The following is a 12843-nucleotide window of genomic DNA, read 5'->3' on the forward strand; positions in this document are numbered from 1 at the left end:
AAATCCCATGGACTGATAGACTGATTCATTTATTCCAAACTAGATTCGTTAACTGCTAACCCTGAGGAGGGCCTGAACTGGCTCAATGAGCAATTAAAGCGCCGACTTTTCTCGATTTTTTCTTGCTGCGTGCAAAATTATGTATGAAAAAATTTGTAAAAATTACAATGCCTAGTTCAAACCCTCTAGACTGGACTGGTAAGATTCCTATCCCTTGAAAATCCCATGAATACCATGAAAAATAGTGATTTAGTGAGACTGGGACGGAAAAGCGGCGGCTCGTCGCCAGGAGCCAGTGGACTCGTGTAGTCGGTTTTTAGCCGCGCTGCTGCCACGTCGTTCGTTTCAGTTCAGACATACTAGGAAAGTCAACATCTCTATTACGTGCCGCGTTTGGTGTCTCATAAAAAAACGCGAATTTTTTTTTTTAGAGCATAAATGGTATTTAATTCGAGAAAAATGGGTGCAATGAGGATTTTTATTCACCTACTAGGGGGCTACGCCCCCTGCTCGCTCCGCTCGCCAACCCCGGTGGGGGGGCTTCCCCCCCCCCCCCTCGCTTCGCTCGCTCCGCCCTCCCGGTGGAGCGAGTGGGTGTGAGGGAGAGTTTTTCCGATAGCTCTATACATACTTTACCATAAAAGGCCACATACATATAATTCCCACCCATTAATGGGCACCCCGATATATAGGCACCCCCATATATAGGCAGCCTNGACCCGGGTTCGATTCCCGGCTGGGTGAAGCAGAAATTTTTTTTCTCTCTAAATTCTAATTCTCTTAGAATTGGGCATGCGCCCATATATGGGCAACCCCTTTAAAACCCCCATGACCCTTATGACCCTTACCACCCCTATGACCCTCGTGACTCTTAGTACTTCTATGACCCTCGTGACCTTTGAGACCCCCGTGACCCTTATCACCCTTAGCCCGTCTATGACCCTTATGACCCTTAACACCCCTGACCCTTAGCACTTCTCTGACCCTCGTGATCCTTATGTCCCTTAGCACCTCTATGACCATCGTGACCCTTATAGCTCGTAGCTCCTCTACGACCCTTATGACCCTTAGCACCCCTATGACCCTTATCTATATTAAGGATCACGATGACCTTCGTGACCCTTAAGACCCTTAGTATATCTGTGACCCTCGTGGCCCTCATAACTCTTAGCCCCTCTATGACCCTTATGACCCTTAGCACCCCTATGACCCTTATGACCTTTAGGGCCCCTATGACCCTTGAGACCCTCGTGCCCCTTACGACCCTTAGCCTCTATAACCTTTATGACCTTTAACATCCCTATGACCCTTAGCACCTCTATGACCCTCGTAACCATTATGTCCCTTACCACCTCTATGACCCTCGTGACCCTTATGACGCTTAGCCCCTCTATGACCCTTATGATTCTTAACACCCCTATGAGCCTTAGCACCTCTATGACCCTCGTGACCCTTATGACCCTTAGCACATTTATGACCCTCGTGACCCTCATGACTCTTGGCCCTTCTATGACCCTTATGATCCGTAGCACCTTTATCCTATATTTATTAGGATAAGTCTTAAGTATTAAGCATGTCTTAACTGAAGTCGATTTGGAATTTTATAATATAGAGAGATAGGGCTCCAATATGGCAACACCGCGCTAACCGTAATACGGGCGACACCTTGCTCACCGAGCCAGTGGACTCGGGTGGGCACCAAACACCAGTTCAGGAGGGTTAACTAATGGTAGAGTTGAATATGACCAAATGAATATTCGTTAATAGTTAACGAATGGTTCAATTGAAAGGTGAAAGTCGAGTCATACAGTCGGGGCTCCTCAAGTGTCTATTTGTTAACTATTAACGAATGAACATTTGGTGAGGCCGAATAGATCCTCGCCTCCAACCAAGTCCATTCGTTAACAATAACTAATCATTTCTATCAGTGTATAGGATTTCTCTGATTCCTACTTCTTTGTTACAAAGGTCACTCCAGAAACGTGATATCATTTTTATGGAATATCAATGAAAAAAATTGTCCCAATTTATTTCTCTATTTTATTTTGGTGAAAAAATTCTCTATTTTTTTTTCTTAGCAAAAAGAAAGAATAAAAAAAATTTTCACTTCAATTTCACGGAAATATGAATCAGCAAATTTAAGCAGATCCATCTGTTCGATTTTCCGTAGGTAGTGATGACCCCTTTCCTAGAAATAGTTTCTCCAGCAAAAGCCCTTTCCGCCTACGGTCTCTTATTAAATGTGGCGATTTATCGCCAGTAATAACGGGTGCGGTCTGGCGGGTGCTCTCGCAATGTCTCTTATGCTAGAGTGTGCTAGTATAACTTGACATGTATGAGGGAACAGAGTATAACTGAAACGGTTATACTGAGGAAACTCAACTTGTGTTATGTACGATGGTATTCAGGAGATTTAACAATTCCTCACTTCTTTTATTGAGAAAAATCCACGTTAAAAAGTTCATTGGGTATGAATTGAGAATTCATTTCTTTTTTTTTCAGGGACTGTCATAAAAAGTATACATAGAGAATGATGAGTATGAAATAAACTCTGTTTTATTTTGTTTCTTTAAATTTCAATTTGTGTGATGACAATCATCCGGAAAAATCACTGGATCGACAAAGAACATGCCATGTGATTAACAATTAGGAAAATGGAGGCATTGTCTGAAAATTACCGCTCCACCTCCCTGTAAATGGCTTAATTAATGAATTGATAATTAATTCAGGACTAATATAAGGCTTCAATATACCATGAAAGTGTACCGAACTTTTTAATTTCAACTACCAACTAGACCTTGCGTCATTCCACATCTAAACAATTATCACTTCTTAACGATTTCCCTATGCTCTAAAAACTTAATGATAAAGTCACCTCCGATAAAAGGGAATTCAGCATATAAAAAATATCCTACGTTCGAGCACCAAAGTTGAATAGGTTGGGGGTATACAAAAAAACGTTGGTCGAATCGAAAGCGAAAGTAGTAGCACAAAGTGGATGTCGACTGAGATCTGCCGTAGCAGGTGCTTTCCCACGGCGAAAGCAGCGAAACACCGATGGATCATCGAATGAATTCCGAAGGCAGCAGGTTGATACATTTATCCACGAGGTCACCTGCTCTTAAAGGGGTTAAAACGACGCACGAGGGCATTATTCATGATACTGCTGCCTACAGTTGTCCATAAGTAATGGGCCCCCTCATGAATTAGTGAACGCATGACGATGCAAATGATGCACAGATTTCACAGAGGATCTCAGGACAAAACAAATATCCTAAAAGTATCATTTTCCTCGCTCTTCACTTTGATGCAAATACCATGAATTTATGAAAAATAATTAGAAGTGCATTCTAAGGGAGAAAATTAGTTGGCAACGAAGTGGGCAATGATTTCTGTGATTCTATAAGTAGCCCGGTGGCCTGGCGTAGTGGTTAAGGCCGTTGCCTCACAACGGATAGGTTCCAGGTTCGATTCCTGGCCGGGTAGAATGATGAGATCTAACCATTTTTAAAGTCTTGATCAATCGCCATATAGTCTCATCAGACTCGAAGCGATATAAAATAAGCATAAAAAAAAAAAAAATTCTATAAGTAGAATACAAACGTGATATTTCAAACGCTGTAAATTATGTTTGAGTCTCCCCTAAGAGATTCCTCCTCTTTTTCGCTTGGAAGAATGGAAAGGAAGTAACACGGCGATCAACAAAAAGCGCTAATTGGAAGAAACAAAATTTGGACTTCCAGGTGGTGGTTAATTGGCTACAAGTACGGGTGGTCTGTTATATTGTAATGTTACTTCTCTATCAATACTCAGCTTATCTATCATTATTGATTAGATAATTATTCAATAAAGCTTTTCAAAGTCTTCTATCTGTTTAGTTTGTATAATATGAGACAGAAAACCAAAAAATCCTTCTTCTAAATGAATGTTATGGTCCTAGGATCATTAGATCATTCTTGACGCATCAGCATCTGCTCGGTCTCCATTTCTCAATGCATTTCTTTCTGCTGATCCTTTAGGATAATTCCATTCTTGAATTTTTGCCGAACCGAAAAGGACGAAAATAACGAATGCTCCCAGCTGACAGATGATACTCAGCCAGAAGACATATCTCCAGCTTTCAAAAGTGTGCTATCAAAATGAAAACGAAAATTGATCATCAATTGTTTTCTGCAAAAAGACGATTGAAAATCATCAATATAACGTGATTAGCACTCACGCCCTTTTCATTTAATTCTCCCACAATTGCTGGCAGAATGAATGCTGAGATAGTTCCTGGTGTATTTGTTATTCCCATCAGAATGCCAGCGTAGTTTGGAGCCAAGTCGTTCTGATTGGTTAAGTGACCAACGAATATGGCGCCACAAATCACGATGCTGATCACCAGCATTACAGTTGCTCCGATTCTTTCACAGCCGGAGTAGGCAATTGCAAGCATGAGAATACTAGGCGGAATGCAGCCTTGACACAAATGAGTACGTCAGATTGATTGACTTGTTATTGGATGATTATTGAATGTTTTGATACTCACTGACGCCAACTGCTATTTTTCTTCCGTTCGTCTGGGACCAGAAACCTTTCTTCCTTCCCCAGTCGAGGAGTCTACCCAGGAGAGGGTTGGTTATAGCATTTATTAGGTATGGAGAACAACTAATGGCAGCATTCTGAAATAATTAAATCAATTACACAAATATTTTCCGCTGTAGCGTTTTGCTTCATTCTAATAGGGCTGTGTACGAGACGAGGAGACGAGATTTTGAGAGGTCTCGGCTCGGTCTCGGAAAAAATTAACAATTTCAATATCGTCTCGCTACTAGCCGATATGGTATCGTCTCGTCTCGCTTTGTAATATGTTGGTCTTGGTCTCGGTCTCGTTTCACTATTGAAAATGTATGTCACATCTCAGTCTCGTTTGGTTGTTATGTTGTTCGGTTTTCGCAAGAGGAGGAGACATGGTTTTTCAACAGACAACTTGAAGACTTTATGTCTTCAATGTTTGTCAGCACAAGATGAGAAATCCAAATAACTCAAGACTGCTGAGACGATTTCGCTCAAAATTCAATCAAAATTAAGATACCTAAAGACGCATCGACTGCAAATGAAAAATTCCAATATTGGATGTCCGGAAAATTATCTTTTGCTGACATTTTTTCGCACGTTTTACGTGAATAACTGAAGAATTGCCAAGACGATCGTTGGACAAAAATTTGACCACATACGTACACACAAACACACACACACACACACACACACACAGAGATGTGTCTTAAAAAAATTGTCAGGATGATTCGAAACGTCAAAAAAAGTGGATAAAGTCCACCGGGAGACTAGACCCAGTCTCGTGCGCAGCCGTACATTTTAACACAAAGACTCGCGTTGACCAGCGCCGACCGGAACACACAGACACCTGAGTCTCATACAATGTATGGATCGAAGGTAGTTGTACCGGGAAGAATAGTCAATTCACTACTTGACAATTCGTTCAACTTAATTGTTATTCAATCAATCGCGTCTATAAGCATATACAAGAGTAGTAGCATACCAGATGGTCGACGCCAGACTGAATTCGTATCGTAATCGGATGGAATATTACAAAGGTAGCGCGCGACGTGTTGTATGTGTCCGATCGAGGCTGGTCAACGCGAGCTCCTGTGTTAGGATGCAGCAAGGAGTGAGACTGCTATTTTTAAGCTTCATATTTATTTTAAATATAAAGTTGTTCAGTAGGTCTGTTTGAAAAGACTTTTTGATAATTAGAAAAGAGCATTTTTATTATCTTGATAGATTCTTTGCTCATGTCTTGGAAATTTGCAGCGGAAAAGAGGTTATCAGGTAATTCTCCCGCAATCTAATTCCATAATTTTCAACTCCTTTGGAATGTTTAGATATTCATGAACCATAATTCTATCAAAATTTACATAATGTTAACATACTTACACTCTTGATATCAAATCTCAACATCTTACTCATATAAAGTGGCAACTGCGTCAGCATAAAGTACCAGCAGAAATTACCAAGCGTATTGGTAGCGACAAGTGCCCAAAATGGTTTCGACGTGAAAATATCCCTCCACGGTATTTCGCTCTTCCCTGACTGAGGTTTGCGATGACCATAAGAGTTAACAATGAGTTCCCTCTCAGGCTCACTAATAATTTTCTGTGTCTCTGGATTATCAGCGAAAAAAAATGCAAACACAGCACACCAGACGAGAGGAAGGGCTCCATGGATATAGAAGACAGATTCCCAGCCAATATCTTTCATGATATTTCCAGAGGTGAAGATGGAGATGACAGTGCCAATAGATGTACCAGCATTGATGATGGCAACCCAAGTGCTTTTCTCTTCGTAGACAACCCATTTGCCAACAAGTACATTGACCACTGGCAGATTAGCTGCGCTTACCAAACCGGTCATGAATCTCAGGAAGAAAAGAACTCCAATAGATTCCGCTGCCATTGGTACCAACAGCGTAAACAATGAATTCAGAAGGACAGAAGTGAGCAGGACATATTTTGTATTGAACCTGGGGACAAACAGCAAAACATCCTCAACCCATGAATCACTGATAAATGAGTAGTTTTTGTACACTCGTTCCCCTCAAATCAATTCAATGAAATTCTATACAATTATTTAATGATTACGCACATGTTATATTCCCTGATTCCACGTCGTTAGCGATAGGGTAGGATTGATGAATTGGGTACAAACCTATCGGCAAAGTATCCCGCAGGGAACATGCCAGCCATGTAACCAGCAAAGTACAGGCTAACCACCAGTCCTTGTTCAAATGCTGACCAGTTGTAAGGGCCATGAATATCGAGTCCACTATTACCACTTGTACTATCTGTATTTTCAAAGTCTGGGCAAGTTTGGACCGCGGTACTCGCATCACTTGTATTTCTTACCTTCACCATTCCTATTATTGTTGTTGATATATTGACTTTTAAACCGTAGATTATCATATTTGCGATGCACAGCATCATCGCAAATGCAAATCTCACGTATCCCGCTGTAATAAAAGGGAGAAACATTTGAATATTTCTTAGTCTTGGTTCTGGATTGTTATGCATGGAAAACGAATAAGGAATGATGATAAAATTGAAATAGGAAATTTGCAAAATTTTTTCTCTATTACAAAAAAAAAAGAAATAGTCATTTGAAATCTTCAGAAATTAAAATGTTGATGGATCATGAAAAATGCTATCGCTTGAATAAATTGACTACATGGCACACAGAATAATTTTGCATAATTGAATAATTACAGGAAAGAAAAGATGATGCGAACGAAAAATGTTGGAAAAATATGATGATTTTTTTTCACGTTCTCACCCATGTTTGCTCCCTCAGTGTATTCAATCGTGGTCCTCTCAACGTGGTTCGCAGATCACTGAGACACAACAGGCGTCTTAATCTCTGTCATGATTAGCCTACGATGAACATAAACACAATCATTACAAGCGTCTACCAATAGCTACAGGGTGTTTTCTGTATTGATTCCAAAGTTCCTGTTACTATCCCCATAAAATTAATGAAAATCCGAAAAATATACATGAAAATTTTTCCTCAAACAAAACAATAAAACATTTGAACCATAACACAAGCTGATCAAACTCAGTACTCTTATCGCCCCCTTCGCTTCTGATATCCAATTAATTTTCTAATTCTACGTCACTCATGTCACAAAACCGATAATCTCAATACCATAACAAATCCACTGATTACGCAATTGATCTATCCGTCACTCCTCAGAGAATTCACGTCACTGAACGCGACGAGTGTCGTTGCCATCACGAATCGCTTGACACGTTATCTCCTATGCCGAGTTCTCCCCGAAGTTGGCTGACGCTCTTTTCATATCTTCTCCAGTGGGCGGGAACGACCGAATATCATCGAAGAGAGAAAGAGAAAAAAGAGTCAATAAAAATTTTAAAAAAAAACGCAATACATACGAAGAAGCTGGTTAATATTTACGCAGCATGGCTATCGGAATGTCAACGTTGTGAGGACGATAGAGAGAGAAAGTAAGATGATCAGCATATTGATACTTCAAACTGGTTATTCTGGCTATTTCGGTTCTTTAACCTTGGATTCTTTGGGGGCTCGTCTATTGCTCCTGGCTTTTGGCTCATCATCGCTATTTCCCCCGTATTTTTTTAATGCATAATAAATATCATTTTTTCTTCTGTTATTTTGGTTATGCCCCCATCGCTTATATTTTCGACTCATTCGCATCGGCCCGTAAAGTGACTTTCATTTTTTCGATTTCATTGCTCACCCCAACGGATCCATTCATTTTTAGATCGAAATCGGTGCAGTTCATTGTATGAATCAAACGTCAACGTCATTGGGGGCTATTAATATTGATATTCCGACCGACGAGAACCTACGGTACGCGCAGCCTGACCGCATTTAACGGATTTTTTAAGCTCTTGTTTTTTTTTCTCGCTGATATCTCGACGGAAACTAACGATCGCCGATGTGCGAAGGAGGATGAAAGTGTATTGGTAAGAGGCTCTGGTGGGGTTCAATTCATCATCGACTGCATTTATCGATATTGATCGTATTTGCCATTCTAATCGGTGTCTGTTTGAGTCTCCGGCGAGTTCACTCACTGGTGGATGTAAAAAAATGAGGAAATGACGGGGGAGGAGATTGGAGAAACGAAATGCTGGCTTTTTCTCATTGCACGCCTTAAAAGTATTACCAAGTTACGATGCACTTCGAGAAACCGAGTCGTTTCACTGAGTTTTCATGGTACACTTGGTGTTCGATCTTTCTTGGAGGAGTAGGGGAGTGAGATGGTGAAGTAGTGGAGAGGCAACAAAAGGGAAATGGTGAGGTCAATGGAACCGACCTATTACGCAATATGACAGTTTTAAACTTTTTCGGGGAAAAGGGAGTAACGGGAATCGGATTGAATTCATGAAATGCCATTTCACGTTATTACGAGGACAAAAGATTGAGGTTTTTGAATTGCAGATTTTTTTTTTGAGGGAATTGCTGACTGGGGAATTGATAGAAATGATTGTTCCCTGGTTCTTGTTGTAAGTTTTATAGACTAATGAGGAGTACTTGTTTCGGGGCTTTTGCTGAGAACAGCAATTGTTGAGAAATTGATAACTTATTTTATCGGTGCGAAAAAAATTTGTGGGGAATTATTGGAAGCTTTTGACAAGATTATGCTGATGGCTGTTATCGCTAAAACCTTATGACGGTGTGTTGAGGTTATTTACCTTGATAAAGATGGAGTTATCTTTTGAGTAAGAGTGAGGAATTATAAGCTGAAAGTCAACACGCTACTTGTGAAATAATTATCGTGAAAAGATTAGGGTCTTAATGAGGAATTTACTGAGGGTTTGCATACTGTTTGCGACTTGATTATTATTCAATTAGTGAAACATGCAGAATATACTCAATGGAATTCACGAAGTGAATGGAAGCAAAAGATGCAGAATTATGAGAAATCAAAATTATTGTCTACATCCATGAATGCGTGTTTTTAATTTTTTTCAATTCTATTTTTTTCGATTCTCTGAGCGAGATAAAATTTAAAAAATTGCAATAGAGGTGAATTTTGAAGCCTTCAGAAGCAAATTCGATTTATTCTCCGATAAATTGAAATCATAATTGTATCAGAGAGATCAAAAGTCACTAACTCTGGACCCTGCATGGGTCAAATTGCAAGGACTTAGACAAATAAACAGAGTTACACTATATACGCATCTTCCAATTCATTAGACTCTAAATACTACGCCAACAAAAACAAAATATAAAATTCTGTTCATATGTAAATACTTGGCTGAAGGCCCACGGGCGATGACTTATTCTGAGGGATCTACTTTGTATTTTTCTTGCAATAAATTCTGTTAAATTATTATTATTAAACAGAGTTATCTCCTTTATGTTGCTAAAAATTGCAATCCCCCAATCCGAATTGATTATTCGGAAATAAATAGACAATAGTATTTCATGTAAACGTTAACATGCGTCTACATATACAGCTTTTAAATATCTGGATTATTTGCCTGGGTACTCCGGATTTCCCCTTGGCCATTGGATTTTGTATGTTGTTTCATATTACCCTCTACTTTTTTCCTCATTTTTTGAGTCTTCCAGTAAGTGAATTATCAATCTGAAAATAAATCCCATCGGAGCCCGTGTCTAATTAAAACTGAAAAATCGATGTTCATATCAAGGAAACGATGTACATCTATTGACTGGAATCTACATAGAATTTTATACATTTTTCAAGCGCTTTCACATTGGACGATAAAAAGCGCTTGCCAGTTGAAAGGTTTAATTTAAATTCAAAATTCAAGAGAGGAGCTATAAATTTGTTCATTAACACCCAAGAGTTGATGAAAGACGCTGGTGAGGTCACGTTACTAATGCCCTTCATTAGGGAGTCAATTCTCGAGTGATCCATTTATTTTTTCCATGAAAACAATCAAACGAAAACACTTGAAAAATTTGAGCCGAGTAATTTCTGTAGAAAATATCTCAATAGAGTGAGTGTAGAAAAAGAAAATTCTATCAATTTTTTCTGTTGAACATTTCTATTGAATGACAACGCGCAGATAAGCTGAGGATTTTTCAATAGACTAGCCCAAAAACTAATAGAGAGTCCCATAGAAATTCAATAGAATTTTCTAATAAATTAACTAGGGTTTCCTTTGGAAATTTTTCCTACGTGATAGATGATAGGAAATGGTTTCTCGGTATTCTAACAGATTACTAATTGTGAATTTGATTCATTATTCAACGCAATGTTACCGATTAGCAATAACTGAAACTTGGGGGGATGACAAGTCTAATTTTATCACAACTGGTAAAGGAACATTTCGGAAAGATTAGTTCATATTTGAGGTTACGGTATCATTTAGAGCTGTCAAATGAGTGTCACTTTCATGGTTAATTGACTCCAATAGCCACGTATCAATACTCATTATTCGTATATACGATACTTTCATCATTTAAGGATAATCGGGCGTGGAGTAGGATATTTAAAAAATGCAGTCAATTTTATCAAGATTTTTTCACACATTATTAAATCCATTAAGACACCGTTTGCAACATTTGAGAAACACCAGAAGCAGGGCAACAACAAAAATGATTTTTTAAGTTGGTGCTTATACATGAAGTTAAATGGGTCAATGATAATTTCAGTATTTTTTCGCATTGCCGACTGGTCGATAATGTAGGGGAAATGCACGAGTTATCGATGTTTCCTTCAACCTCGTGTATAAGGAGAAACTTTAAAAATCATTTTTGTTGTTGCCCTGCTGCTGGGGGGTCTTAAATTTTGCATACGGTGTCCAAATGGATAGAATAATGTGTGAAAAAATCTTCATAAAATTTGCTGCATTTTTTCATTATCCTACTTTTCGCCCGATTATCCTTAAGGGAAGACTACTATGAGTTTTAAAAGTCACGGGCTTTTGAAATGAGATTTCTTATACATTGAAGATCGATTGTATATGTCTGAAAACGAATAACTAGTGCAAACAAAAATTGTTTATTGTTTGTTTATCCCGCAAACGCCTAAAATGTTGAATAGCCCGAAAAATGTTTTTGAAAGAATGGAAAATATATTTCAAATATTTTAAGGATAATTTTTCTGCCTATTTTACATGAATGGCGAAAATTTTTATATTAAACAAAACGAAATTAGCTGTGTAGAACTCGAATTCCAAAAAACAAATTCGTAATTGTTATTATAGATATTTTTTCTAAAATTTTGCGAAGAAAAACCTTCTGTAGCTCAAAAATTAGAGGCCCTAGCCTATTTTTAACATTCTAAGTTTCTGCGGGGCAAACCAACAATAAACAATTGATTTTTTTGCACTAATTATTCATTTTTAGACATATATAATCGATCTTCAATGCATGAGCAATCTCAGTCCACTAGCCCACAACTTTTAAAACTCATAGCAGCCTCTTCGTAATTGTTATTATAATAACGGCGGTTGTTGTAATTTACGGCGATTTTGAGTGTAATTTACGCTTCAACTTTAAGCGTAAAATACGTTTTCGAAAGCGTAAAATACGACGGATTAGGTCCGGACTTGACCGCGGATCCGGTTTTAGTCAAGTTGATGGATCAGGACTTGATCAAACATGTAACGCCTCATATCAATCCATATTTCGATCAATCCATATTTAATCAGGGGGGATTGATCTCAACTTAATCAAACCAAACACATACAAACCAGATGACCGGTCCACCGATATCAATAATAATTATTCACAATGTTCAATGCAAAACCAAAAATAATCAATTTTTTTCGCTGTCAATCGCTCTTCTTCCCGGGTAGAAATTCAACCGGGGATTCGGCCGCAACTCTGGTGAGCGCGAGCTCAGCCTCGGCTTGCCGCTTGACCCGAGTTCACGCCGCGACGCGCCGCTCCATACCGGCTCACAGTCGAACGCTCATCAGACGGCATAACCCGGCGCTTGAGTTTGAGCTGTGGCTCAACGCTTAGAACTCAGCTCCGATTGAGTCGTGTCGTTTCGAGTGGAGGGTGGAATAGAATGATCAATCAATCAATTTATTCATTGTTTCAGCTTACATAGCTTTTTACAATGGAGATAAGAGTCTGACAGTCGAATTAACAATATACAATCATATCAACCATATCAATGTTTTCTTGACGATGACAAACGTACAGAATAAAAATATGCCTTCATGTACAGAATAAAAATACTGATCCTTATATATAAAGGAAAGCATAATGGCTGCCGAATGAAAACTCGAATTGAAGAATGTCGAATCGATTCACCGAAAGTCGAAGTCGAACGGACGTGTTCGATCATGAACTTATGAAACAGAAATAGAGTGTCGT

General features: G+C 38.9%; 1 protein-coding gene across 7 annotated transcripts in view; it reads right to left on the reverse strand.

Annotated features, from left to right (window-relative positions):
* Positions 1-3765: 3765 nt before the first annotated feature.
* The window catches only part of LOC107047989 (sialin), a 78165-nt gene continuing 69087 nt past the window's right edge, over positions 3766-12843 (reverse strand). For 3 of the 7 annotated variants that reach the window (XM_015270932.1, XM_015270931.1, XM_015270929.1), the window contains 6 exons: positions 7330-7427; positions 6709-7009; positions 5938-6523; positions 4532-4664; positions 4220-4461; positions 3766-4131 (listed from right to left, as the gene is read on the reverse strand). In XM_015270932.1, the coding sequence (XP_015126418.1) occupies positions 3946-4131; positions 4220-4461; positions 4532-4664; positions 5938-6523; positions 6709-7009; positions 7330-7333 (1452 nt within the window). In that variant the 5' untranslated portion in view covers positions 7334-7427 and the 3' untranslated portion in view covers positions 3766-3945. Of the gene's footprint in view, positions 4132-4219; positions 4462-4531; positions 4665-5937; positions 6524-6708; positions 7082-7329; positions 7428-7701; positions 7816-8275; positions 8293-8704; positions 8720-12843 lie in introns of those variants that run through there. The other 4 variants (XM_015270934.1, XM_015270933.1, XM_015270928.1 and 1 more) reach the window with 4 other exon arrangements.

This window comes from Diachasma alloeum, unplaced genomic scaffold, assembly GCF_001412515.2.
Source record: "Diachasma alloeum isolate Michigan unplaced genomic scaffold, Dall2.0 Dall_scaffold_00184, whole genome shotgun sequence".
Classification (NCBI taxonomy): Eukaryota; Metazoa; Arthropoda; class Insecta; order Hymenoptera; family Braconidae; genus Diachasma; species Diachasma alloeum.